Source organism: Trichomycterus rosablanca, chromosome 4 (genome assembly GCF_030014385.1).
Source record: "Trichomycterus rosablanca isolate fTriRos1 chromosome 4, fTriRos1.hap1, whole genome shotgun sequence".
In the NCBI taxonomy this organism is placed as follows: domain Eukaryota; kingdom Metazoa; phylum Chordata; class Actinopteri; order Siluriformes; family Trichomycteridae; genus Trichomycterus; species Trichomycterus rosablanca.
In genome coordinates, this window is record NC_085991.1 from 20,672,207 (window position 1) to 20,699,653 (window position 27,447).

Here is a 27,447-nt window from a genome sequence, read left to right on the forward strand (position 1 = left end):
GTTATTATTATTATCAATATTCATATATATGAAGAGACTGTCTGATCATATGTTAATGTTAATGATTCCTCAGAATAATTATTAACAACAATTTACCATGGTAGGAAACCAGTGCCGGAGTGGCCCCTTTTTTAGCCCGGGAGTTTCATGCCCAAACCCGGCCCACTTTTTTCATGGAGGAGGAATTTGAATAAATGAAACAGCAGCTAGCTCTTACAATGCCTTTTTATTGGGTATATAACAGAAAACACTTCACTTAAACATGTTTAATTCAAATTTAAATCAGATAAAGATTTAAAAGGTAAAAAAAATGTGATAAAGATGAAAACGTATTTACATTTGTAATAAGTTAACGGTGTCATTGTCTATAGACATAAGACATGGCTTATCTGCTGCTCTGAGGCTAAAAAAACATTTCATTAAGGGTTAGCCTATTTTGCTGAATAACATAACATGCTTGGAGTTGTTGTTTTTTTTTAAACAATTTAGCCTATATTATGATGGTGTAAATATGATAGTGATTTAGGCTATTTGTCTCTATTTGTTAAAATAAATTAGGCTATTGTGCTGCCATCTTTCTGAATGTCTAAACAATTTTACATATATCATGTATATTCTCTACGTTATATTTTACATTACTAATAACTATCTTAGTTTAAACAACTCTGTTAGACTATTCTCTACCCGTCCCTTCAGTAGTCATGGCCTCCTCGGGATCATCAGTACAGTAGCGTCGGAACAAAAACATTCCATTAATGAGTTAGGCTATTCAATATATTACACTTCAAATTATGTTTATTATTTTCAGCTTGAAACTGGATATTTGTGATTAATGGTGTGTATTGGGTTCTACAAAATAAACTACGCTAAGTTGATGTTGCAAATGTTGTGCAATAGCCTTACAGTGACAATACAAAATTATTTTTATATCTCTCTTTACCGGCTGCAACTGGGGTCTGTCCTCTGGAAAACAGCTCTGTTAATTTGGCAGCTTTCTTTTTTTTAACCTGGCCTTTTCGGCTCCACCTGGACTCTTCCTGCCCTGCATCACCACCGAGTGCGACTGATGGTTGTGCTATTCTGTTTCTGTATTTACTTTTACCGGCGCTCCAGAAAAGACGCCTCGTGGGCCAAACCAACTGAAACATTTGGGAGGGGGAGAATTCCCTCAGATGGTAGAACCCATTTAATCTACTGCAATGTAAGGGCTGCGCTGTCAGATGAATGCAGAATGAATGCAAGAAGAAAATTAGATAAGTGACAGATAAGTGTCAAGATTATTTTTCCCAACCAGCCCAAACTCGAGATTGACATGAGCTGGCCCATCGGGAATCCTCCCGAATCTCCCGATTAGCCACTCCGGGCTTGTAGGAAACATATATTTCAACATGTAACATTATTTATCTCTATTAACCTAAATCTGTCAGAACTATCACATCTTTGATATTTTTGTAAATATCTTTCTTGACAGTTTTGTATGAATGAGCACATATGTAGCATTTTGATCAAAATCACACAATTTTTTTTTTTTTACAAGTAATCATCACACTTGTTATGGATTTACTGATCTTTATTATATTTTAATATAAAATAAATATAAAATGATTTTTTTTTTAAAAACAAGGTTTGTAGGAGGTAAGGGACATTAATTGTGTATATAAAAATAGTTTGACATTAATTCATGAAATGATACAAGATTTTAATAGATTTATTTATTTGCACAATAAAATTATTATAAAATAAATATAAAAATTAATTTGAAAACAAGGTTTGTAGTTGGTTTGTAGTATTTAATGTGTTTGTATAAAAAATAGTTTGACATTAATCCATCAAATCATGAGAAGACTTTAATGGATTTATTTGTCTGTAATAAGTGCAGAGTAAATGTTTCTCTGTTTTTCTGTTAGTTTGATGACGGTCCCTAACTCGTTAGATGAAGTGGGAGCTTGATCAGCGGTTTCATTATAACCTTTCTGTAAATAAATACAATGTAATCCTAAAATTACCATAAACTAGTTTTTGTAGTATGTTGCCTACTTTTATCTGTGTAAGAAATCATAAATAAAGTGAGTGTTAGGTGTTTTTTCAATCATATAGCTCGAAATGATCGAATGTCAAACAAATGTTGAATATTAAACTAACTTTACCGCAGTAAATACTGTCCTGTTTGTACTTACCATTACCTTTGCAACATTTTAGAACAAATCATGTTTATTATCAGTTATGTACGATTTTAAACAAAATCTGCGATGTACAGGAAAGTTTTAGTTACACTTACTGAAGTGTCTCTCCACATTCCTCCCAATCATTGTGAAAATATTAAGGTTTTTTTCGCTTTTCTTGTGTTTTTTTATTATTATTCGGGCTAAAACCCGCATCTCGCCCCGCATCGCAGCTGCGCATGCGTAGCTCGCTTGTCTCAGCGTTATGCGCACGTTTTAAAACTCCGCACCCAGACCAGATCAGAGCTCAAATAAACATCAAACAGTTTTGTTTTTTAAATGTTATATTCAGTTTTGTCATTTTCAAATCTACATCAGTGCAAGTGTTATTGATTCAAAAAGAACAGCAACACAAATCTAATTTAAGACGGAGCTCTAAAGTCACTAGTGCTATTTTAGAACATGCCCTGCGGGCGACTCACGTGGTCCCTGCGGGCGACCAGGTGCCCGCGGGCACCGTGTTGGTGGCCCCTGGTTTAGAGTACCAGGTCAATAGAAAGGCTATTTGAGTTAGTCATTTCTAAAATTGTGCTACTAGTACCATTTTTTGGGCCTTAGCAACTGCAAAAAACTGTAATAGGTTTGGGGGCAATTACTTTTTCACATTGGTGATATAGATTTTTAATAATCTATTTAATATTTATCTTTAATAAATAAATAGTCTAGATCAATTAAAAATAGATTTTTGTGTTTACCCGTGTTGCATTCATCTTGCTGTATTAAACATAGTAGGAAGATCCGAAACAAAGAAAAATGTGACATGAGCCAAAATAGAAGAAATTGCAAAGGGGCAACTAGCAAATATTTTCACACACACACACACACACACACACTCTCACACATGATCTCAAGGGAGCTGGGAGCACAGTCACCAAGAAAACCATTAGTAACACACTTCGCCGTAATGGATTGAGCTCCTGCAGTGCCCGCAAAGTCCCTTTGCTCAAGAAGGCTCATGTACAGGCCCGTCTGAAGTTTGCCAATGAACACCTGAATGATTCCGAGAAAGCTTGGGAGAATGTGATATGGTCAGATGAGACCAAAATTGAGCTCTTTGGCATCAACTCCACTCGCCGTGTTTGGAGGCAGAGAAATGCCCAGTGGGGATGGTGTTCTTGGGGTCATATCCAGCATTTCTCTGCTCCCAGCTCCCTTGAGATCATTGACAAGCTCCTCCCGTGTAATTCTGGGCTGACCTCACCTTTCTCAGAATCATTCTTACCCCACCAGGTGAGATCTTGCATGGAGCTCCAGAGCGAGGGCGATTGACTGTGATCTTGTATTTCTTCCATTTTCGAATTATCGCACCAACAGTGGTCTCTTTCTCACCAAGCTTCTTGCTGATGGTCTTGTAGCCCATTCCAGCCTTGTGCAGGTCTACAATCTTGTCCCTGACATCCTTTGATAGCTCTTTGGTCTTGCCCATGGTGGTCGAGAGATTTGAACAGAAGAAACTGATTCTGTTACAGGTGTCTTTTATACAGGGACAGGACTAATTTATGTGCCTTTTGTGCACATAACCAGTCTGTGGGGGTCAGAATTCTTGCTGGTTGGTAGGGGATCAAATATTTATTTCCCTTAATTAAATACAAATTAATTTATAACTTTTATTTAATGTTTTTTTTTCTGGATTTTTTGTTGATATTCTGTCTCTCTCTGTTAAAATAAACCTTCCATAAAAATTATAGACTGTTCAAGTCTTTGTAAGGGGGTAAACTTACAAAATCAGCAGGGGATCAAATACTTATACATACATATACACACACACACACACACACACATATATATATATATATATATATATATATATATATATATATATATATGTATGTACTGTATATCCCCACTCAAATTGTTATTCAGTATTTTAAACTAAGTTTGGCTCTCAAGATAGTACCTAGAAAATATAAAACTAACCTAAATATTATACATGCTGTTTGCATAACACAATTCAATGCAGTATATTATAGTACTGATAGTAGGTGAATCAGAAGCTAGCTGTAAGTTCATTGTAAAAATCTTAAAAGCTAAGGGCAGTTGTTGGTGCAGTGTTATTATGAAAAATAAATCAAATATACTGCCATGTAATTTACTAAATACCCATTGGCTGTAGCAAATCTTAATATAATTGACATGATATCTATAAAGACTTAAGTACACTTTATTTGCAGCTACAATGCAGTAATATATTTTCACATTGTTCATGGTCTTAGTAAGACTTTTACACAGTACAACTACTGACATTATACCTACATTTTATTTAGCAGCATAAACGTGGTGCAATTTTTTTTATCATTTAGTGATGAACATATATATCTGTGGTCCATTTTTCAGCCTTGATCTGTCTGTCTCTCTCCTTAGCTTTTTCTCTGTCCCGTGCTTGACCCTGGTGGTGATGGTTGTGTCTGTGGTGAGTAAGACTGTATTGCTGGTCATGGTAGGAAACTAAGGGTTCTTCAATGTAATAGGAAGGCAGTGGCTGTTCAGGCTGAAAACGCAGCTGGCTCTGCTGTCTGTGCTGTCTGTTTTGGTTATTGTGCTTTATCTCATAGTCCTGGCCACGGCCATTCTTAATGTCTGTGAGCTGGTGACGGTGGCGGTGATGATGGTGGTGGTGGTGGCGGTCTTGGTTATTATGGTCTTTGAGGGTGCGAATTCGGGCCGTAAATGTCTTAGTTTGGTCCAGTTTGTTTTCATCCACCAGCAGATGTCGGCTTGGAGGGTCGGAATATGAGGTTTGACTGAGCATTAAGTCTGTGTCCACCCTCTGTGAATTGACAGGGTGATTATTGTGCTGCTCAGTCCGGTTTGCCTGCCTGTGGTGGTGATGATGGTGGTGTTGATGATAATGGTGACCATGCTGGGTTCTTCTTGATTCACTCTTCAGGAGCCATTCCTCCTCAGTTGCTTTTTCCTCCCTCACTTCCACATCCTCATCCTCTCTCTGCTCCTTATTTTGTGGTGGCTCTATTTGATTCTCCTGAGATCCTTTCCTCTTTGTCGCTGCTGTACTCTTGGTTTTTGGTTTATCCTAATAATAAGAATTGATAACATAAAGTTTAAAAAAGCAGCAATTAAACTTTTATACAGACAAGCTGTCCTGTTCAGAAACCAGCCAATGGTATTAATAGCCATCCATCTATCCATCCCTTCATCCATCCATCCATGAATATAGAGTCAATTTGAGCAATAAATGATTACTAGCTATAGTCTATGATTACTAGCAAAAATTATTTGAAACATTTTAAAAATTTTCCAAAACATTTACCTTAATGTCAACAGGAGCACATGGTGGAACCAAAACAGTAAAAAGAAGAGAATTATAAGGCATAGCACTACATTGTTGGATCTTCACTAGTAGGTCCATGACAAGTAGAGGTAACTCTAAAACTAAGAGGTAGCCAACATGTAAATAGTTGTTCCTGCACTAAAAATGCTGACCACTACTTTCGGGACAGCTGAAACAAATTATTTAATTTAAATTGTGTTTAATTATAGCTCACACATTTGTAGAGTTGTAGCAGTTGTGCAGGTGTGGGAAAGATGACTAATCAGAAAATACTTTTTAGTGTTCCAGGTTTTGTGCTCTTTACAGCAATTATAAATCTTTATTAAATTTTTTGTAGATTTCTAAGAATGATCAAATGGCACATTTTACTACCACTTTAACACTCCTATTTTTCAATTTATTAATTTTTCATCAATCGTTTTACCCTGGTCAGAGACACAGCAGGCTTTGATTCCACTGGAAAGACTGGACGCAAGGCAAGGAAACCCTGGACAGGGCACCAATCTATTGCAGGGCTTTGGTTTTTCTCCCCTCAGGCATAGCCAATCATGTCTGTGTAGAGGCCTGGCCGATAGCACTGTTAAGATTCGAACCCAGATCTCAGTGGTGGTAGGCTAGTGTAATAGACCACTGCACCACCTGAGTCTCTTTTTTACATAAGCTGCCATTAACTTTTTGTGATTAAAACTGTTAGATGCCTAATTTTGCTTTGCAATCACACATATCAATGTAATAAAAAGAGCTGTAAGAGTGACATGCTGCTAACTGCTAATTAACTAAACATTATTCATCCATGTTGATGTGTTTGTTATCTTGATTTTGTTTTTTTTAAATTAAAGTCTTTTTATGAGCTGGTTATGTTTTGTCCCTGTATTTGTTGTAGTTCATATATTGGGAAAAAAAGGTCAACAAAAAAGTGTTCTACTGCTATTGTGTTAGAAAGTCAAGACAAATCGACTTCCCAAAAGGCACCAACCACAAACCTAAATTTCAGAAAAGTTTGGACAGTATGTGAAATAAAACAAAGATAAGCAATTTGTAAATCCCCTTCACATGTATTTAAATATAAACAGAAAGGGACAAGATATTTTATGTTTTACCTTTTCAACTTAATGGGTAATACTCTCCTTCTGAAATGGATGTAGTTGGACAAAACTAAAAATTACTACAAAAAACTGCTTGTGATTAATTTATGCTTGGGTATTAAAAGTATTTAGTAAATGCTTACAACAGCAGCAGCTCTTTAATCAGAGAATGTGGGTGGTAGACAAGGTTCTGTCCCTGCTTTTCGGAATATTTGAAATGAGTGTATATTAACAAAAAAGTGCAAAGGTTAAAAAGTTAAAAAGTAAATCTTCAAATATTGTGTTTATGTACTGTGTTCAATTTAAAACATAAAAATGTAGAAATCACTTATTTAAGTTTAATGATTATATTTTACAATATTTTAATATTTGTTCCAACTTTTCTGCAATGAAAGATTGTATTATACTTTATATTTTACACAACTAATTCTACATTACACTAGTAATTGCAAAAGATACACTAAACAATACCACTTACCAGGGTCTCTTCTACCTCAAATCTGTCTTCTTCAAATATTTTAGTTAAAAAGGAAAAATAACAAACCCGCAAACATAAGATTAGCATACATAGTTATGTTTAAAAGAGATAATATGATGACACTATAATAAACAATAGCTAGGTTTTTGTGTATAAAAGGGAACACATTGGACTACCTCAATCTGCAACAAGGCCATACAAATAAATTACAAAACTAAAACCATTCTTCTAAAAGGCATTTCCTTAACTGCCATTTTGATGACAGTAGTGGATAACACTAAGATTTTAGTCTTTGTATTAATTTATTAATTGACATTCTTAGTCACCTTAAAGGCATTATTCAAATATAAATTTTGTCACTTATGAATAATGAAAATAATACTAAACCAAGCTATTTGAGTGGGCCTAAATATTTTTTCTCTTGCTATTTTGATTCAAAACTGAACTGGGCATGATAAAAGCATGGTAGAGTGTTAACAGCTTAATTATACCACACAGTACACCTGTCAAACATCTGACAATAATTTCTGATACATTTTGCAAGTTTACAAATTAGTGTGTATGCATTTGTGTATCTGTGTATGCTAGTAAATGTTTGTGTGTGTGTGTGTGTACCTTAGCAGGGGTTGGGCAATTTGAGAGAGTGTTTTCTGCTGTTTTCTCCACTGCAGGATCAGCTGTCTCCATTTCAGGGGGGTGAGTGGCCCTCCAGTAGGACTCTAGATACTCAGCTATATGCTCACATGCATCTGAGAGCTGGTTCTCATCTAAGATGACATCAAAGATCTCCTGATTGATTGAAAAGAAATGTGTGTGAGCAAATGTATTGTGCAAAGAAAAACAAAGATGGGTAAATCTATTCCAATTTATGTCCAATGAGGTAAACCCCAGAAACCATGTTACTGTGCATTACACACTCTATCACCTGCCAACATGCTGCCTTCATTAAATAAATAAGTGGGTCCACTGCCACCCAGAAACTGGCTGCAAGGTAGCAAAATATTCTTTATCATCAATGTATAAAAAGACAAACTGAATTGCGCATGCTTCTGTGAGGCAGGAAAAAGCAGAGTATCAGAAAAAAACACAGCTATAGGAAGAACATACTAAATTTCTTCAACAGTGTGTGAAGAGAAGGTTTGAACCCAAGTCCGCACTTTGTTGCCATGCAGCATTAAAGCATTGCTAATACTTTTAATACGACTGTTTAACCAAGACTTTAACCAAACCGGAGAGGCAATAGAAAACATAGACAAACACATTAGTCGGAGTAGGGGGTATCACACTCCACACACTTAACCAAAAAAAAAGATGTTCGCCCCCACAGGTACATAAGCCTACACTGTCTCCAGCAAACGGCACAAAACTCAGGTGGCCATGCGCTCGCCCCACAGTGGCATCTGCAATAAGCCTGCAGTGAAAGCGTGCAACTACAAAGAAAAGTAGAAAAAATTAGACCAAAGACAAAATTTACCACGGCGTTACAACACTAGCTGCTTGGACCAACAGCATGTGATAGCCATAAAGAGAAAGGAACTCAGATTGTGGATACAAGCAGCCAAAATAAGTTTTCTCTGGTGAGTTGCTGGGCATACTCTCAGTGATCGTGTGAGGAGCTTAGCAATATGGGAGGAGGCTCACGTTGGAGGGATACCAGGGATGGCCAACTGGGAGTACAACCCTGTTGTAGACCCAGGGCCTGCTGGAGAGATTATTCTGCTGAAGAGATTATTAGCTGGCCTGGGAATGCCTGGGGATCCCACTGAAAGAGCTGGTTGCTCTCGTTCTCGTGGAAGACGGACGCACTTTTCCCTCCTCCTCCCTTATCTTCCCTGCTTGGCTTCTACTGTGTCGTATTGTCTCGTCTACTCTACTCTACAGAGATTTTCTTAGCACAGCTCCTCAAAGAACAAATTATGGAATTGGTTAAATGGTCTCTGAATGCTATTGACACCATCTTCTCATCAAGAAGTTCGGGTTTGGAGGAACCCACATGCCCCGACGGAACGCAGATGGCAGGATACGCGATGGACTCGTGGGAGAAGTGGAGGGTTGTGTGCCTGGCACCTCTTTCGTTGGAGGACGTAGATGATGTTTACCTATTCGGAACTTTGATTGTGGGTTCTTTGCTGATTGGACTAGGCTTTGCCCTGCTGTATCGGGAAATTAAAAGAGTTGGGTCAGTTGTCAAAGGTCCCCAGAAACTGCCCAATTTGATTGATATGGTGGGCAGAGCCGTTGGAACTCAGACTGTGAATATAAATCGCAATATGGATTCCATCTTGGAGAAACTAACGGCTTTGCGAAATGAGATGAACCAGAGACGCATTCATTCTGAGAGTCTGTGTTACATTTTTATTAGTGCTCAGACAAAACAACAAGTCATTTCTGCTCTTGGCTCCCCTGTTATCAGCAACGGCCTCGCTGATAAGTAAATTCCTCCAGAGGATCTGCTGCGACGTACCTACCCCCCCTTCACTGACTGTTTTTCATTCTGGGCAGTAAGAGCTGTAAACAGCCATGTTATCGCGAACTTTTGTACAGACTTTTTCTTGCTGCAGGAATGGAGGTCTGACAGAATTTTCCTAACCCCAACCAACTTCTCCACTCTCAGCTTCATTCCACCACTATGGTAGGACGGGTCCGTAGCGCGCGCTGGTATGGCTGCGAATCGCCGGATGGCTGCCTCCCGTAGTGGTTACTTTTTCACATCCCCACATCCCTAACCCGTGGCTGGTTGTGTGATTATGTTATGTTATGTTTATATGTGCTTGTGTGCTGTAAGGTTTTTTTTTTTTCGCGTTACCATAGTGTGCTCCTTAAGGGAACACAATCTGGTTGCTGGTTTTTTTTATCTCCTACTTTCCCTATGTGTTCATTATTTCTTGTTTTCTTATCCTGTCTTCCTGTCCTTGTCACTGAATGGTCTGGACAGGTTGATGGTTAATTTCGCTGTAATTGTACATGCTGCAATTTATAGTGACAATAAAGTTCTACTACTACTACTAGAAGTTGCGGGGGAAGCCTAGCCTTCTTTCCTTGCCTTGTTGCCACAGAAACCATAAAATGGGCTGTATAACACACACAGAGTGCTTTACAAATACAACATGTGACTTTTAAATAAATGCTGAGCTGTTTTCTTATACATTGCTGTTAAACTAATATAACATGTTTTACAAATATGAAAAATAGCTATTAAATAAAGCATGGTTTTCAAAAATCCACGTCATTCAACAACACACAGCCACTTGTGAATCACGTGACTTTTGCCACACTTGTAGCAGGCACAACTTTTCCCGTGACTTTCTTACAATTACACTGCCCTCGTACAATACACCGTCCCTAAACAGTAGGTGGCGCCGTGGGTACACTTTACAAGATGCGACTGCGTGGAAAAGCACTTCAGCCTACTGTGAGTCGAAGTGGACCCCGTGCCTATTGTTAATAATGAGCGGCCAGAAAATCAGTTTGTGTTTCTATATGTTTGGTGGTCTGTCTAGTATGCACAATTTTTCTGTACTTTAACATTTCCTGTGGAAAAAAAATCAGGAAGAAGCTACGATTTACAGAAAGAGGAAATCTAACCAAAAATATTTTGTACATTTTTGGACGCCCAGAAATATTGAATATTAAATATAGAATTGTATCTAATTCGCACAATAGTGCAATTTTTGTCCAGGAATGTTCTCCTCACTGTATAAAAATAAACTGAGTTTTTCAATGATCATTTATTCATTTGCAGTAACCACTTTATTTTAAACAAAGCTGCAATAAATCTAAGAGGCAAAATAGACTGTACTCTGGAAAGAACACCAGGTTATCAGGAAATAAAAACCACCAAGTGCACATACCACCCATCCGTCAAAAAACTGATTATTGATCAAACAATATTATAAAAGCATTCATTAATAACAATAAAAACTGAGAAAGAACGTGCACACACTTCGCTTCTCCCACTATACACCTCTCTTAAAGACACACACATACACACACACCAATGTCCTATAACAGCAGTTATTGTTTTTGTCTTTACTGTTAGCCCTATTTTTAAGTTTTGCTAGCCAACTGTTTTCAGACTGAGCTGGATAACAGTAAACATGAGTGTGTGCGTGGTCAGCGAGACTAATGAAATATGTCTTCTGTGGGTGAAAAATGAATTGCTTTAGTTTTAGGAGTAAAAATAATCTTGTAATGTCATGCCCCCCTGGACAGGTACTCAGCCCCACAGGTTGAAAACCCCTGGTGTATTGTGTATAATATAGTGTATTATAGTGTGAATTTAGGTAACCTTACATTGGAACACTGAGCAAGTTTATCTGCAGCCACCATCTGAACATTGAGATGTTTGGTCTGGGACTTTCCTCTGGTCTTTATCAATCTGGTGAGAACCTGAAGCATCAAACAAATCGAAAAAGGAGAAACAGAAGAGTTAAAAAAAACAAACAGATTTTTTTATTGCTGATACATTATACCGGAGCCATTATGGTGTATTTTACCAGTTAGAACAGGCTCCTAAATATTTTTTTTAATAAACAAATAACTGTAGCTGCTAATCTGGCTGTAAGCACAAACCTTTGGAGAGGAAATCTTGACATAGACAAGAATGGGGGCCAGAGAGGTCTTGCTGAGCTGAAGTGGATGGTTTATAGTGTCTGCATCCAGAACGACTAACTGCAGGTTACGTGCCAACTCAAAGATCCTCTCAACCTCACCTTGTATCTGAGCTACAAAGACACAGAGAAAGACACAGCTCAGCAAAAACAATAAAAGCTTTTTATATTATCAAACAGGTACCTAACATCCACTTTCAGCACATTAAACTTAAACATTAAAGTTTTTATTAAGAATAATAAAAATGTTGAAGTACATATAATATGAAGTGTCTTGGACTAAATAAAATACTTTGTTTTGTGTAACATATTCCTAATACATGTGTTTTGCTACTGCTGAACCTTGTTAAATGTAACAAAAATTGGTTCAAGTGTAGTACATACCAGTGGCATCTGAGGCAATATGTGGAACAGAGTGGAGAAAATCAGATATCCCTTAAAATGTAAGCAACAGTACACAGATCTAATAACTACATGTATAGAAAATGTCTTCCTTTTCGAATATTTTTTTTAAGTTGGAAAGTTTTTCCTTTTGTCTTTTGTCGTTGACTTAAGAGATTTCACATTACCATAACAACATGTAATAATTTGATTAATTAAATGTAAATGCTTCTGTAACTTGGCCCTCATTAAAAACATTCTCAAGATTTAAACCTACTAGTCAGTCAGTACACTAAGAATAGCCCAGCTAAAATGTATTACAAATGAAAGATAAGTTTAAACAGAAGTGATACCTAGACTAGAGCGAGTGTTGGAGCGATCCATTATAGCATGTTTGCTGGGGTTGTTCAGAATAGACCTTTTGGCGAGTGCAATGTCTGCTGTCACTCGAGTGATAGTTATTCTGTTAACAAGAACAAAAAAGCAATTAAAGAACCATCTTTATTAAATAAACACCAAAATACTAAATGTGTATTTGCATCAAAGCTTCTTTGTCATGAAGGAATTACATACCTTCCTTCAAATCTGTGTTTTAAAAAATCAAAGAGAGCCTTCTGCATCATATCCGTTACCTATGAAAAGCACAGAAGAGCAAAGGACAAACTTTAATCACCACATCATTCTTAAATTCCAAACGCCATATATTATGAACTGTAAAGTATGAGAGGTACAGAAGGGGTCATAGTCAACTAGTTCATAAAAAATTGCCCATCTAGGTAATTCACTGGTTTTAAAGTACATTGGGAAATACTTAATTGTATGAAAATATTTGGATAATGCAATTTTTACTGAATTGGAAAGCAATGCAATTAAACTAATGTTATATTACTGCAAAAACATTGACTTAGAAATAAAACCAGTATGTCTCCAATAGATTCCAATATAGAATGACTCCAATACCACAGTACCTTACATTGTAATTTCTTCAGAGTAAAAACTACTCCAGAGCCAGAGTAATTAAAATCCTACTTGCGAAAAACATCTCTCATATTGTGGTGTTGTTCTTGAGTTAAGAAAAGTTATAGTAAAGCTGGGTGGTATTTTGTATATAAAACCTTGTAGCTAGCTACCATAGTATAATTACTGTACAACTAATAGTAAACACTTCTGAAAGCTTTAATTTAGAAATAAATAAAAAGTCATGTAACCTCAGTAAAATCATCTCAGTTTCAAAAGCACATAGAAAGTTGACATGATTGCTACTAAGCTAATGTGGATTAACTGTGCTGGGAACCACAAATAATGTTAAGCAAGGCTTATTGCACTTGTGCATTAAAATTTTTATGTCAAGAACTAAAAAAAACAATACAACCAAAATTTTACTCCATGCTTCTTTAGTGTAAAGTATAATCTAACTAAGGCGCTGTGTCAAGTAAAGAAATGAAGATGTTGTTTTTATTTCCAATTAAAGGCCATATTTATAATGGACAAGAAACCCTAAAAGATAAGTGAGATGCACACTTTAACACTATCAAGCATTAAAATCTGGGCAAAAAAAGGGTATAAGAAATTTTCAAAAGTAAAGGAGAAAGTCACCTCATAGCCCTTGAGGGAAGGCCCCATTAGTACCACAGGACGCATAGAAGGCACAACATCATATGCTGCCAGTTGTTCTCCCTGCCAAAGCCATCGCACAAATCATTTACATTTATGGAATTAAGCAGACACTTTCATCCAAAGCGACTTACGGTGTTTACAGTATACAGATCAAGCAATTAAGGGTTAAAGACCTTGCTTAGAAGCCTAACAGTGGCAACCTTGTGATGGTGAGACTTGAACCAGCAACATTCTAATCACTAGTCCAGTATCTTATCCACTGAGCTACCAATGCGAATTAGTTGCAGAGATATATCCTGAACTTCTGTCAACTACAGTGAATGCTGATAACATTGATTCATTATACATAATTAGAAAAATAGAGCATTAGATATAGAAAAACAAAAAGTACAGTATTGGATTGTAGTCAAAGAAACACATGATATAACTTACCGATTTCTTCTTCACTTGCTGAACTATAGTGTAAGATTGAGAAAGAATCAAGCATTACATTTTCTTCAAAGAATACAGCTTGGTTCTATTGGAAACGTTAGATTAGTACAGGATAATCTATGACATTGATATTGCTAATGAGTGGGGTAGTTTGTTATATGTTTGGCTGAATCTTAGTTCGGAGGTAGTGCCACAAAGGTAAATTATAAATAAATGTTTATACAATCTCCAAATTAAGTTGCTGTATGCATTTTATGAATCAACAAATTTTGTCATTAAACAAGAAATTGCATAAATAAATATAACTTTGCAGACATTCAGCAAGCTGATGTCGTTTACTGATTTGATTGATCTCACCTGTTGGAGGTGGATTCACTTTCTTCATGTTTACATCTTCCTTGGCAGAGCTTGCTGCTTTGCTGAAATGACAGTCAGGGGATATAACGTTGAATTATATCCATTTGCAGACCCCTAAAGCATACTGTATATTCACCTCCCTGAACTTCAAATGTTGTAGTGTTACAACTGATTATCAATTAACTTTTTACAATATGTCTAACATTTTAAATATGCAAAGCATATTTTTCACTTTGATTAATTTACATAATACGATTGCATGTCATTTTAGCCAAGCTGTAACTTGGCTATTCTATTACTTTGAACATCTTGGTTTTAAACCACTTTAGAGTTTTGGCAGTGTGATTAGGGATGTTGTTGGAATGTAAACCTCCACTTCAGTCTTAAGTTAAAATTACTCTACCTTTAACCTGACCAGTTTTCCTGTCCCCTTAAATAAAAAATGTTTTTGCAACATAATGCTGCAACCACTATGCTTATCTAAGGATGTTGTATTTTAGGGTGAAAAGGTTACTATCAAACATAGCATTGCAGAAAAACCAAACATTAACACACTAAATGTGCCTGTTTTGGATTGGATTCTTTTTAATAAAGTGTTTATACTTGGCTAGAGCTTTGGCTGCCTTCCTAGCCTGCACCTCTCTCCGGATGAGAATGGTCTCCAGGTTGACTGGGCTGGGTATGAAACCCACTTCTCCTCCCTCTTTCACTGGACGCCCAATCCACCAGTCATTATTAAACTTCTGCAAAGTAACAGATTAGATGTGCGTATAAATCACATTACATTTAAGAATCATATTCTGTAAGTTCTTATGGGCAGTTTTACTGCTCTGTTACCTCTTTCACATGCAGAAAGTCTTTAGCCTCAAAGGCAACTCCATGCCCTGCGATAGGGACATTGTCATCATCAGACGGAGTGTATGTGTAGTTTGTGCACACAGCAAATGCAACAGGTTTATTCTGTCAAATAAAAGAGACAAGACACAGCAAATATTGTAAACCATGTACATTTTCAACTTGTTAAAAAGAAGCAAAACCTTGATTAAAACAAGTAAAATTATATGTCTGCTGCAACATACTAATCCAGAAGTGTTGATATGAAAATTAAATTTTACTGTATAGTAGTTCTACCCAGATTGTGGCTCTAAACCTACATACAGTTTAGATATAGAATATTCAAATGGCTCAATTTAGTAAGATTGGATTTCAGTAACGGTTGATGATAGAGCCACTAAGTGCCAGCTAGAAATGATTGGTATTTAAAATAATAATTCCAATAGTAATTCAAATAGTTTTTAATCAACATCATTACATTTATTCTTGTGATAAAGGCCAAAACATATCCTACATCAAAAAGTCTTTAACGAGTTATAATAATAATAATAATAATAATAATAATAATAATAATAATATGAGGGTTCTTTAAAAAGTTTCCACACTTTTTTTAAACTCTACTTAAATTTTAAAAACAAATTACATAATTTTTCTACATAGTCACCTTCCGATGCATTTTTCCCAGCGTCGTACCAACTTTTAAATGCCATCAGCAAAAAATCTTTTTGGTTGAGTGCGTAGCCACTGATGCCCCGCTCATCACATGAAAATCTTCTTCCCCATAAAGCTTCTTTGAGCGGTCCAAAAAGGTGGAAATCAGATGGTGCTAAATCTGGACTATAAACTCTCTCAGTCTCAAAGGCCTGACCAATTACTACTCCTCCCGCCCTCACCGCTTCCAACGAAAATATAAAAGTGCAAAAACTTTTTAAAGATCCCTCATAATAATATCTCTGATGGAGATGGTTAAGCTGATGGTGATGGTTAAAGCATACAAAAACTCTGTGTTTATGTAATTGATAGCACATGCTAGTATGGTATGCCTGACACCCCTTCTGAGGTATAGGCCATTCACAAGGGACCTCCAGAGTTCTTGATCATTAGTTTTCTTTTGATGCCAGGTTTATCCTAGTCTCTTGATCTCTGCCTGAAGATCCCATTGCAAGATGTTCTTTAGATAGCCTCTCTTTCTCTTTCTTAAGGTTCCATATCAAAGCTTGTCAAATCTCACTCAATTGGTAGTAAATTATATGTAAATGCCTCATTAATTTTCAGATCTGTCAGCTGTTTGTCAATGTCAGTTGTCATTAAAATCATCAGAAAAAGGTGTTCTTTTTTAAAGAAATGTTACTTTTTGTTTAGTTTATTGTGAATATACATTAAAACACCAACTGAACTACATGTAATGATGCCTTTCTTGTCAAAGAACATTAATTATACAAAGGATATAATAAAGTCTACACACCCCTGTTAAAATTCCAGGTTTTTGTGATGTGAAAAATTAGACCAAGATAAATAATTTCAGACAGCGGTAGCTTAGTGGATAAGGTACTGGACTAGTTATCAAATGTTTGCTGGTTCAAGCCTCACCACAGCCAATTTGCCAGTTGTTGGCCCCCTGAGCACAGCTCTTAACCCTCAATCGCTTGCTTTCACAACTGCCACTAAATGCTGCAAATGTGTGTGCCCCCTTTTAACATTTTTGATGTAACTATGATCGAAATTAACAGTCACAAATGTATGTTAAATAGTAGGCATTACACAGCTGCCTTCAGTTGAAGTGATTAACTCTATAGTATAGCTCATATTCTAGTAGGAAAATCTAGTAGGATTTTCCTGGCATTTACTTAGTTACATCTTACAGCAACAGCCATGGTTCACAAACAGCTTACAGAGCATCAAAGACATTTAGTTCAAAGATATTAATCAGAGAAAGGATAAAAAAACAATTCAAGACATTACATATACCATAGAACACAGGGAATATGGTCATCAACAAGTGGATGGCACAACATTTAAAAGAAGACATAAACTTGTCCAGGAGGCTGCCAAGAGACCTACAGCAACATTAAAGGAGCTGCAGGAATTTCTTCCAAGTACTGTTTGTATACTATAATGCATGTTACAACAATCTCTTGTATTCCTCATATGTCTAGGCTGTGGAGTAGGGCGGCAAAGGAAAAACATCCACCATGGCTACATTTTGCAAAAACCTACCAAAAGCATGTAGGAAAATGTGTTAAGGTGTCATTAAACCAATGTTGAATTTTTGGCCATAATTCCAAAAGGTATGTTTGATGTAAAAACAACACTGCACATCACCAAAAAACACCATACCCACAGTGAAGTGTGGTGGTGGCGGCAGCATTATGGCGGCAGCATTGAACTGAGTCTTTTAATTAAGTTGGAGGGAATTATTAGCAGTTCCAAATATCAGTCAATTCTGGCATCAAACCTTCAGGTCTCAGCTAAAAAAGCTGAGAAAAAATGTTACTTTTTAGCACGACAATGACCCAAAGCATATCTCCACATCAAAAATCTAGTTTTGTAACGGGGTGTGTAGACATTTTATATCCACTGTAGTTGTGTGTTTATATTTAGAAAATGCAATTAAGTTGATTAGTCAAAACACTGGAAATATTTTCTTTCTACTTTTATCAGTTAAATAAATATTCAAGAGAAATAACATATCACATATTCTACTACATGCATTTTACACAGTGTCCCAACAATGTCTACCTTGGCTTTTCCCAGCTGGACTAGAGCATTCTTCTCCTTCTCCTCAGTGGCCGCTGAGTCTTGACGGTCCGCCGAACCCTGATGAGAGAGGAAAAAAAGTTTAAGTGATATAAACAAAATCAGGTCCTTGTGGTGCTACAGCAATCAACAAAGTGTGAATAGGTATTCATTTACATTCATGGCATTTAGCAGACACAATTGTGACTGAATACAATGCAAGCAATTTAGGGTTAAGGGCCCTGCTCAGGGGCCCAAAAGTGCCAACTTGGCAGTGGTCGGGCTTGTTCCAGTCAACACGTGTACCTTAACTGTTAAGCTACCACTGTATTTACTGTATAAGCAATAAAAAAATAACATTACACGTAATTTAGTATTATCTGGAAGCTAGCATGACATAAAATGCAATTTATGTTATATACTTGAAATTATGCATTCTCACTCACTATCTCACTCACTTTCTTAATCGCTTATCCAATTAGGGTCGGGGGGGGGGGGGGGGGGGGGGGGGGGGTTGCTAGAGCCTATCCCAGCTTTTCAATGGATGCAAGGCACACAGTAACACCCGGGACGGAGTGCTAGTCCATCGCAGGGCAGACACACACACACACATACACACACCCATTCACCTATAGGGCAATGCAGTGTCTCCAATTAACCTGACTGCATGTTTTTGGACTGTGGGAGGAAACCGGAGCTTCCAGAGGAAACCCACGCAGACACGGGGAGAACATGCAAATTCCACACAGAAAGGACTCGGACCGCCCCGTCTGGGGATCAAACCCAGGACCTTCTTACTGTGAAGCAACAGTGCTACCCACCAAGCCACTGTGCCACCCCTGCATTCTCTATAACCTTATTTATTTGCAGCAAGCAATGCTTTATTTAAAGGTCTGGTTTAAATATGTGACTGCTATGTATAACATAAAGAGGAGAATCAAACTATGGTGACCAAGGACTGTTTAGTAACTGCAACAGTTAGTATCCTCAGGTTCCAAACAAAAAATGTAATAAATGAGAAAGGTAATGTAACAAAGTGGTAAACATGCCTCCATCCCAACTTTTTTTCTTAGTGCTGCAGGTATCAAATTTAAATTTGTTTATATTTTACGAAATTCAATCAAGTTGTTCAGTCAAGTTTTGCTTCAGGATAGTTAAAACATGACAGGTTCTTTTTTCATGTTTTACCACAGCTTTTTCTTGGTCAGGCTTGTCGTTGGTCCAGTTTCTCCATAATCACTAAAAGCAATGCAGTGACACACCCCAGACATGATGGCAATCCACCGCCCCCAGACTTAGTGTGTAGTCACCCAAGTGGCTGATAGCACTACTGGGGATTTAAACCTTGGATCTCAGCTGTAGTGAGCTAGCGTAATTAACCCAAGCGCCCTAAATACTTTTGCTACTAGGAAAATTGTGAGTCTAATCCTTTTCACTAATTAGCAGGTGGTGTTAACTTGGAAGTTATTAAAACTGCCACTTATTCTCAATGGTCTATTTTCTTAAATTTGTTTTCTTTTCAAAATTTTTAAATGTTTCAGCAAGGCTGGAATTGGGCAAATTTGTATTTGTGAAAGATGCATGTATTAAGCCACACAAGGTTTATCTAAAAGAATAAATAATTTTCATGCTTCATTTCACACAGCCAGATAAGAATCCTGCAATGTCCAGCCCTATCTTCAGAACTAAACCCCACTAAAAACTTCTGGAATGTGATCAAGATGAAGCTGGATGGTCACTCCCAGAGTGGCAAAAAGTTATCCAACAGCAAAGTGAAAAACTAGTGGAGAGAATGCCAAAGCTGTTAGAAGTTGAAATTTTACCATTGTTGTCTTTAAAAAAATATGGACTATTCATGGTCTGAAAACACTGCATTTTTGTTCATTGTTGTTGTTTTGAACATTCTCCAGATATGCTTACATATTAATTTGAATTAAATTATTCATATCCTTGCAGGATACACTCTTTTATTAGATACACTGCAAAATAAATGAACTAAAACCATATAAGGCACAAAGGTGAAAGTGTTAGCATTTAGTCAGACAGTTAGACAGATAATTCTACATCTTTACTGGTTAATTCTGCCCATAGTTGATCAGAATTTTCTAGAAAGACGGCTTTATGGGTATTAAGCTACAACAGAATGTGATACATGTCCTGCACCAGTGGCAAAATCCTAAGAGGATTTTTCTATATATAGTAATAGGTACTGATTGCAAAGCCTTGATCATGATTGTGGGGTAGCATGATTGTGCATGTTATCTAAACTGTTTTACTAACATAATTAGTAGTTAAGTGTTATATGGACTAAATTAAATAAATCTATATTAAGCTACATTAGTTTTACAAATTTAGACCCTTCAGTTACCCATCATACAGTGATTTAAGTGGTTTAAGGATCCTAACTTACCCTAGATGTAAGGCGAGCAAAAGGGCATTAATGAATCTCAGCATTTATATGTTTTTAAAAATTGCAAGACAGTCTTCTACCATGTTTAGTATTCCCACACACGCTGGCACACCAGAGCTGACATCTCAAACTTGTCAGTTCGAATCTCAGCTCTGCTACCGGCAGGCTGAGCACCTACATGAACAATGATTGGCTTGTTGTTTAAGGGAGGGTGCCAGAGACTTTTCTCAGTCAGAGTGGAGGTCAACATCAGTAGAGAGAAAGTGTATTGCAGTTGGGTAATTGGATATGACTAGATTGGGAGAAAAACTGGGGGATTTTTTTTTGTTGGCAAATACACCTTTAGTTTGTCACAATATTGTAGATATAACACATTTTCAGCATTATTGAATGGATTTTCCGGTCCCATTCATACATAATTATTCTCCAATTAACTCTAAGTCTACTAACTATAAGTAACTGAGCTGACTTTCTGCAAGGCATGACATTAAAACAATTAATGTTACAAAAATGTTCTGCATTGTGCTAGTGAACATCTGATGCATTCATGGCATTAAATACAGTGGAGAATTTAAAATTATACATTTAAAAAATATAAATTATAATAATAATTTTAAAACTATTCCAATTCAATACTGATGCAATCAAGGCCAGTATCTAACTGAACTCATCTCAAACAAACTCATCTCTATCTCAAACAATTAGCAGCAAATATGCCATCCTACTACTACTAAGATCCAGGCGATGCTGTCAGTGAGTCAGACTTCTACACAGAAATGATTGGCTATGTCTCATATTTTAATATTTTGCCAGCATAAATGGTAATGAAATTACACAACAGGTGGTGTTCTTGCTTTACAGCACCGGAATCCAAGAGATTTCAAATTCAACCCTGCCTCTAGTCACTGTCCAAAGATGTTTGGAGGTTTTTCCATGTTTGTGTAGGTTTTCTTTAGGTACTCCAGTTTTCTTTAACCTTCTGCATGTTTTTGGGAGGTGGTAGTACCTAAATTGCTTCTAGCTATGAGTAAGTGAGTAAATGCCATGCAATGGATAAGCACTCTGTCACTGTTGTTTTCCATGTGTAGAGTGTTTTAGGGTGGTTTATCATAGGGTAAGACCACCCTAACCCTAGGATAAAGCACTGTTTGTATACTATAATGATAATTTAAAAGCAAACAATATAATTAATAATTTAACAATATAATATAATTTAAAAGCAAACAATCAAAGGATTGTTGCAAAATATAATGATAATTAGAAAATAATGCTTTGCTGTCTTGTTCTCAAACTGAATAGAGAAATGCAATGTAAATTTAACTGCAATTATAGAGTGGTTGCAATATATTTTAGTCTGTATTGTGCAGCCCTATGAATATACAAAAAGACAGTATAGTAATATAAACTTGACAATATAATGTGCAGTCATTGTCGGAGTGCATAGAAAATAAAAGCAATGAGCTCCCATGGATTACAGCTGAACACAACAGATGGCACTCGGATAGCATTTTTAAATACCTAACTCATCACACATAAACACACACACACAGAGACACACACACACACACAAGCAAGCAACCAAGAAAATATTTTACCTTTTTCTTGGGTGGCATACCGACTAATCCTGACAAATTCTTGTCCTCTCACTACTGCTGCACAACCGTACTGACACAGGAAAATGAGTAAAATCTCTTTTAATCCGCTCTGTCCCACAATGCACTGGCAACTTCTTAACTGCCTGCTAAAGCAAGAGAGACTTCCGGTACTTGGCAGTCATTACTTTCTCCTGCTGTTTTATGTGGGTAGGGCCATAAGAAGGACAGCAGAAGTACTAAGGAAAAGGTAATAGAAGAGTTTGTATGGCAGACATAAAGGCCTGAATGTATCTCACTTTAGGACTTGTGTATATGTTGTTTGTATAGCACAGCAGCTTTAAGGGATCATTTCTGAATTTCAACAGCCTAACTCAATCATAGAAAGCTACATAAAGTGCATAAAATGTTTAATGAGCTATAAAATTAAATCTTCGTATTTCACAAAACAAGTACAGGTTGTTACTTTCTGGAAGATGAAATAAGATGGGATAAAATTACTAAAACAAAAGAGAGAATGTAAATATCTCAGTAAACATTTTTTAAACATGTAGGGTGAAATCCATTAGAACAGTGTATAAAAGTATTACAAAAAATCAAGCACAAGTTGGTCTTCTGTACATATGCTGTTTGTGGTTTGTTAGGTTGAAATCACTTATTATTTTCAACCATTTAATTTCATGGCTGTTTAGTAACTATTGTTCTGCCTATTGTATCCTGCAATTGGATCCTATACCCCTCTAACATTGCAGATTTGGGGTTACATTTGGCACCTGCATTGAGAGGCTCTCACCACCCTGTATACCTATCATAAGTGTAGCATTAATATTTAGCATCTAATAATTAGAGTACTGATCATAAGTGTAAGTGTAAAATTCTCATAATAACTGTGGCATAATTCTCATAAAAAACCCCACATCATTAGTATAACAGAATCCTTGTCATGATTTTAAACATCCAGTCCCATTGTGAGTGTAACAATCCTCATCATAAATGTAACAAAAATTCCTATCTTTCATGTAAAAAGCATCCACTATATTACAGGTTTTAAGGAAAAGCAGAGAGTGTTCTCACTGGTGTAGGTTGTGGTTTGTGTGTGTGTGTGTGTGTTAATGCAGTCACTCTGTGGACAACAGATGGACTCTACATTACCATCAGGGCTCTTAATCCTTAGAGTCTACTGTGTTGCCAAGAGAAATGGATACAGATTTTATGTTTGTTTGTTTATTAGGATTTTAACGTCATGTTTTACACTTTTGGTTACATTCATGACAGGAAACGGTAGTTTATCTTCACACAAGGTTCTTCAGTTCACAAGGTTATATACGAACACAGTCATGGACAATTTAGTATCTCCAATTCACCTCACTTGCATGTTTTTGGACTGTGGGAGGAAACCGGAGCACCCGGAGGAAACCCACGCAGACACGAGGAGAACATGCAAACTCCACACAGAAAGGACCCGGACCACCCCACCTGGGGATTGAACCCTGGACCTTCTTGCTGTGAGGTGCTACCCACTTAGCCACCGTGCCGTCCCAGATTTTATGTTACGTAATGAATAGAACTCAGTTCTTAGGGGACAGAAAACATTATCTATTTGATTGGCAGCTAGAAATTTTTCCTATTAGGGTGCTAATGGTATCACATAACATAAATAGAAATAAATGCCTTTATTTGTCATATATAAAGTCAAGCCGGAAAGTCTACACACCCCTTTCACCTTCTCCACATTTTATTACATTACAGACTCATTTTATAATAGATTGAGTTATTTTTTTGCCTCAAACATCTACACACAATCACCAATACTGAAAAAAAATTGTTTATTTAGGGGTTACATATCTGTACACACCCTTAGTCTAATACTTGGTTAATGCACCTTTGGCAGCAATTACAGCTTCAAGGCATTTTGGGAAAGAAGCTACAAGCTTGGCACACTTGTTTCTGGACATTTTATGCCCATTCCACTTGGCATATCCTTGCAACCTACGTCGGGTTGGATAGGGAGCGCCGGTACACAGCCATTTTCAGCTCCTTCCATAGATGATCGATTGGATTCAGGTCTGGGCTCTGGCTGGGCCACTCAAGGACATTCACAGACTTTCTCCAAAGCCACTCCTTTGTTCTCTTGGCTGTGTGCTTTGGGTCATTGTCATGTTGGAAGGTAAACCTTCACCCCAGTCTGAGATCCAGAGCACTCTGGAGCAGGTTTTCTTCAAGGATCTTGGTGTAATTAGCTGCATTCATCTTTCCCTCTATCAGGCTTATTCGCCCCAGTCCCACTGCTAAAAAACATCCCCACATCATGATGCTGCCACCGCCATGCTTTACTGTAGGGATGGCATTAGCCAGGTGATGAGCGGTGCCTGGTTTCCTCCCGATGTGATGCTTGGTGTTCAGGCCAAAAAGTTCAATTTTGGTTTAATCAGACCAGAGAATCAGGTGCCTTTTGGCAAACTTTTACTAAGGAGTGGCTTCCGTCTAGCCACTCTACCATAAAGGCGTGATTTGTGGAGTGCTGCCTGGATGGTTGATCTTCACAAGGATACGCTGGAGCTTTGTCAGAGTGACCCCCGGGTTCCTGCTCACCTCCCTGGCCAAGGCCCATCTTCCCCAATTGCTCAGTTTGGCCAGGCGGCCAGCTCTAGGAAGATTTTTGGTGGTTCCAAACTTCTTCCATTTATGAGTGATGGTGGCCACTGTGCTCTTTAAGACCTGTAAAGCTGCAGCAATTTTTCTGTACCCTTTTCCAGATATATGCCTTGACACAATCCTGTTTCTGAGGTCTGCAGATAATTCCTTTGACCCCATGGCTTGGAGTTTGCTCTGATATGCACTGTCAACTGTGGGACCTTATATAGGCAGGTGTTGGCAATCCCCAATCATGTCCAATCAATTGAATTTACCACAGGTGAACTCCAATTAAATTGTAGAAACATCTCAAGCAGTATCAGTGAAAACAAAATGCACCTCATCTCACTTTTGGGTGTTATATCAAAGGGTGTGCACACTTGTATACATATGATATTTTACATTTAGATTTTTAATTAATTAGCACAAATGTCTAAAAACCTGCTTTTACTTTGTCATTGTGGGCTATCTTGTGTAGAATTTTGTGACAAAAAATGAACTCAATCTATTATAGAATGAGTCTGTAATATAATAAAATGTGGAGAAGGTGAAAGGGGTGTGCAGACTTTCCGGCTTGACTGTACATATACAGGTGTACAGTAGAACGAAATTCTTTCTTCGCATATCCCAGCTTGTTTTAGAAGCTGGGGTCAGAGCGCAGGGTCAGCCATTCTACGGTGCCCCTGGAGCAAACAGGATTAAGGGCCTTGCTCAAGGACCCAACAGTGGCTGAATGGCAGAGCTGTATTAAACTTAACCTCTCAACCTTTTGATTGAAAGCCTAAAGTTCTAACCACTACGCTACACTGTTCCTAACATCATATAAGCAATGGAAATAGCCTTATAAATTAATTTAATTTAAATGAATATAAAAATATACCTTAATTTGTCAATCTTAAATACACTACTATGGACATATTCTGGAAAGGAATCCATTAGTTCAGTGCACTATGCGTGTTTAATTAACTCAATTAACTCCTTGCACTATGCTAAATGTATTTAATAATGTATTCTGTCATTACAATAAAATAATATTTTAAACACATTTAACTTTTTTTAAATAACACTAAAGTTACATTATAATTTGTATTTACAGGGCAGGTCTGGGGATCCAAGATGGAAAACAAGCAAAAATATTGAACAAACTTCCAAAAATGATCACCAGTATGAAGAATGGAACATTCCATCTATTTGAGAACTTTAAAATTTGGGATGTAAGTTTTACAGATATAAAAGAATGTTACGTTTTATAAGCAAAAAAAATAAATTAAAAAATATTAATTGTGCTTTATTGGATATAATATGTAATAATGACACATGCATTAAGCTTTCTAGGAAAGGTTTGCAAGGTCAGCTAGTTTAAAATAAGTACAGTTACAAATAGATTAAAAAAAAAATGAAAACAAATGACAATAAGAAAACATGCACCTTGCAAAATTTGTCTAAAGCACTGTATAAAAAAGTTTAACTTTAAGGAAATACTTTGCATCATATGATTACACTGCATGCACACATTAAATATAAGTATATTTTTCTTTTAGATTAAAGATATATACACCGACCATGCATAACCTTATGACCACTGACAGGTGAAGTGAATAACACTCATGATCTCTATTAGCTGGACCTTTTTTTAATACAGTATGGCATATGTGTGTGCCAAAATGTGTGTGTGTGTGTGTGTGTGTGTTGGTGAGGTGTTGAGTGATTGAAATTGTGGTATAGCACTTTGTGTCACTTTGTTTGCAAAGCAGAATAGTTCAGTGCACTGAAGCAATTGATTGTACCCTCATTAATCCAGACAAGAGAGAGAGCTGTCTCAGCAGACCAGAAATGCTATTATCACAAAGTACAATGGTACAAGACTAGCTCCAAAGACCTAATGAACCCTGTGAAAGGTGGTTCAAAATATGGCAAAGAAACCATGTCCAACATTCATACTAAAGGGCGACTGAACTTTGCCAGCTATCTGACAATGCATGCCATCATAATGTTTAAAGACGATGAAATAAAGACTATGAAGAAAAGAACACCCAACCCATAACGAAACATGGTGGAGGATCTATAATGCTGTTGGGCTGCTTTGCTCCTCGGGGACTGGAGGCCTTGAAGATGTTACAGGAACAATGAGATAAAAGGATTAGCAGAGCATTTTAGAGCAAAATGTGCTTCCAAGTGTAAGAAGGATAATGACCCAAGACACACATCTAAAAGTACACAAGAATGGTTAAGAAATAAATGTTTAAATGTTTTAAACTGACCATCAATGAGTCTTGAACTTAATCAAGTCAAAAATGATCAAATCTGCTGTTGGGAAAAGTGGACAGGTGGCTACGAGATGGCTACAAAAACGTTTGGAGGCTGTCATTGTTGCCAAAGGTGATGCAACCAAGTATTAGGGACGGTTGCCTTTAATCCTGTCCATGTCATAGGTTGCCTGGATATTTTATTTTTGGATGCAGTTGTTTTACTATTTCTGCACATCCTAATATGCCGGTAACCTGTTTATAAACCTTGTTTTTGATACTCTATAGATACTCAATCCCTTTATATCCAACAGTAAGCATTTTTAAGAAAAATGGACATTCAGATTGAAAAAAGAGCTGGCTTAACACAAAACATTTCACTCCTGCTTTTAAAATTTGTTTGGATTTTGTTTGGATATTGCTGTACATCTTGTACTGACCAAGCATTCTTTTCAACACAATATCATCAAATGGAATCTGGAGTCATTAACGTTTAATATTTATAAAAAAACAAAAACAATAAA

At 36.9% G+C, this 27,447-nt stretch overlaps 1 protein-coding gene across 1 annotated transcript; it reads right to left on the reverse strand.

Moving 5' to 3' along the window:
- Nucleotides 1-4,367: 4,367 nt before the first annotated feature.
- Nucleotides 4,368-22,064, reverse strand: cacnb2b (calcium channel, voltage-dependent, beta 2b). The gene is made up of 14 exons (XM_062993941.1): nt 22,047-22,064; nt 18,045-18,122; nt 15,309-15,431; nt 15,075-15,214; nt 14,472-14,533; nt 14,115-14,137; nt 13,662-13,742; nt 12,639-12,697; nt 12,419-12,528; nt 12,069-12,077; nt 11,647-11,798; nt 11,368-11,463; nt 7,690-7,863; nt 4,368-5,253 (listed from the first exon to the last, which is right to left on the reverse strand). Exons 1-14 carry the CDS (start codon nt 22,062-22,064, stop codon nt 4,519-4,521), a joined length of 1,860 nt encoding a protein of 619 aa, XP_062850011.1. The 3' UTR covers nt 4,368-4,518.
- Between the last annotated feature and the right edge of the window lie 5,383 nt (nt 22,065-27,447).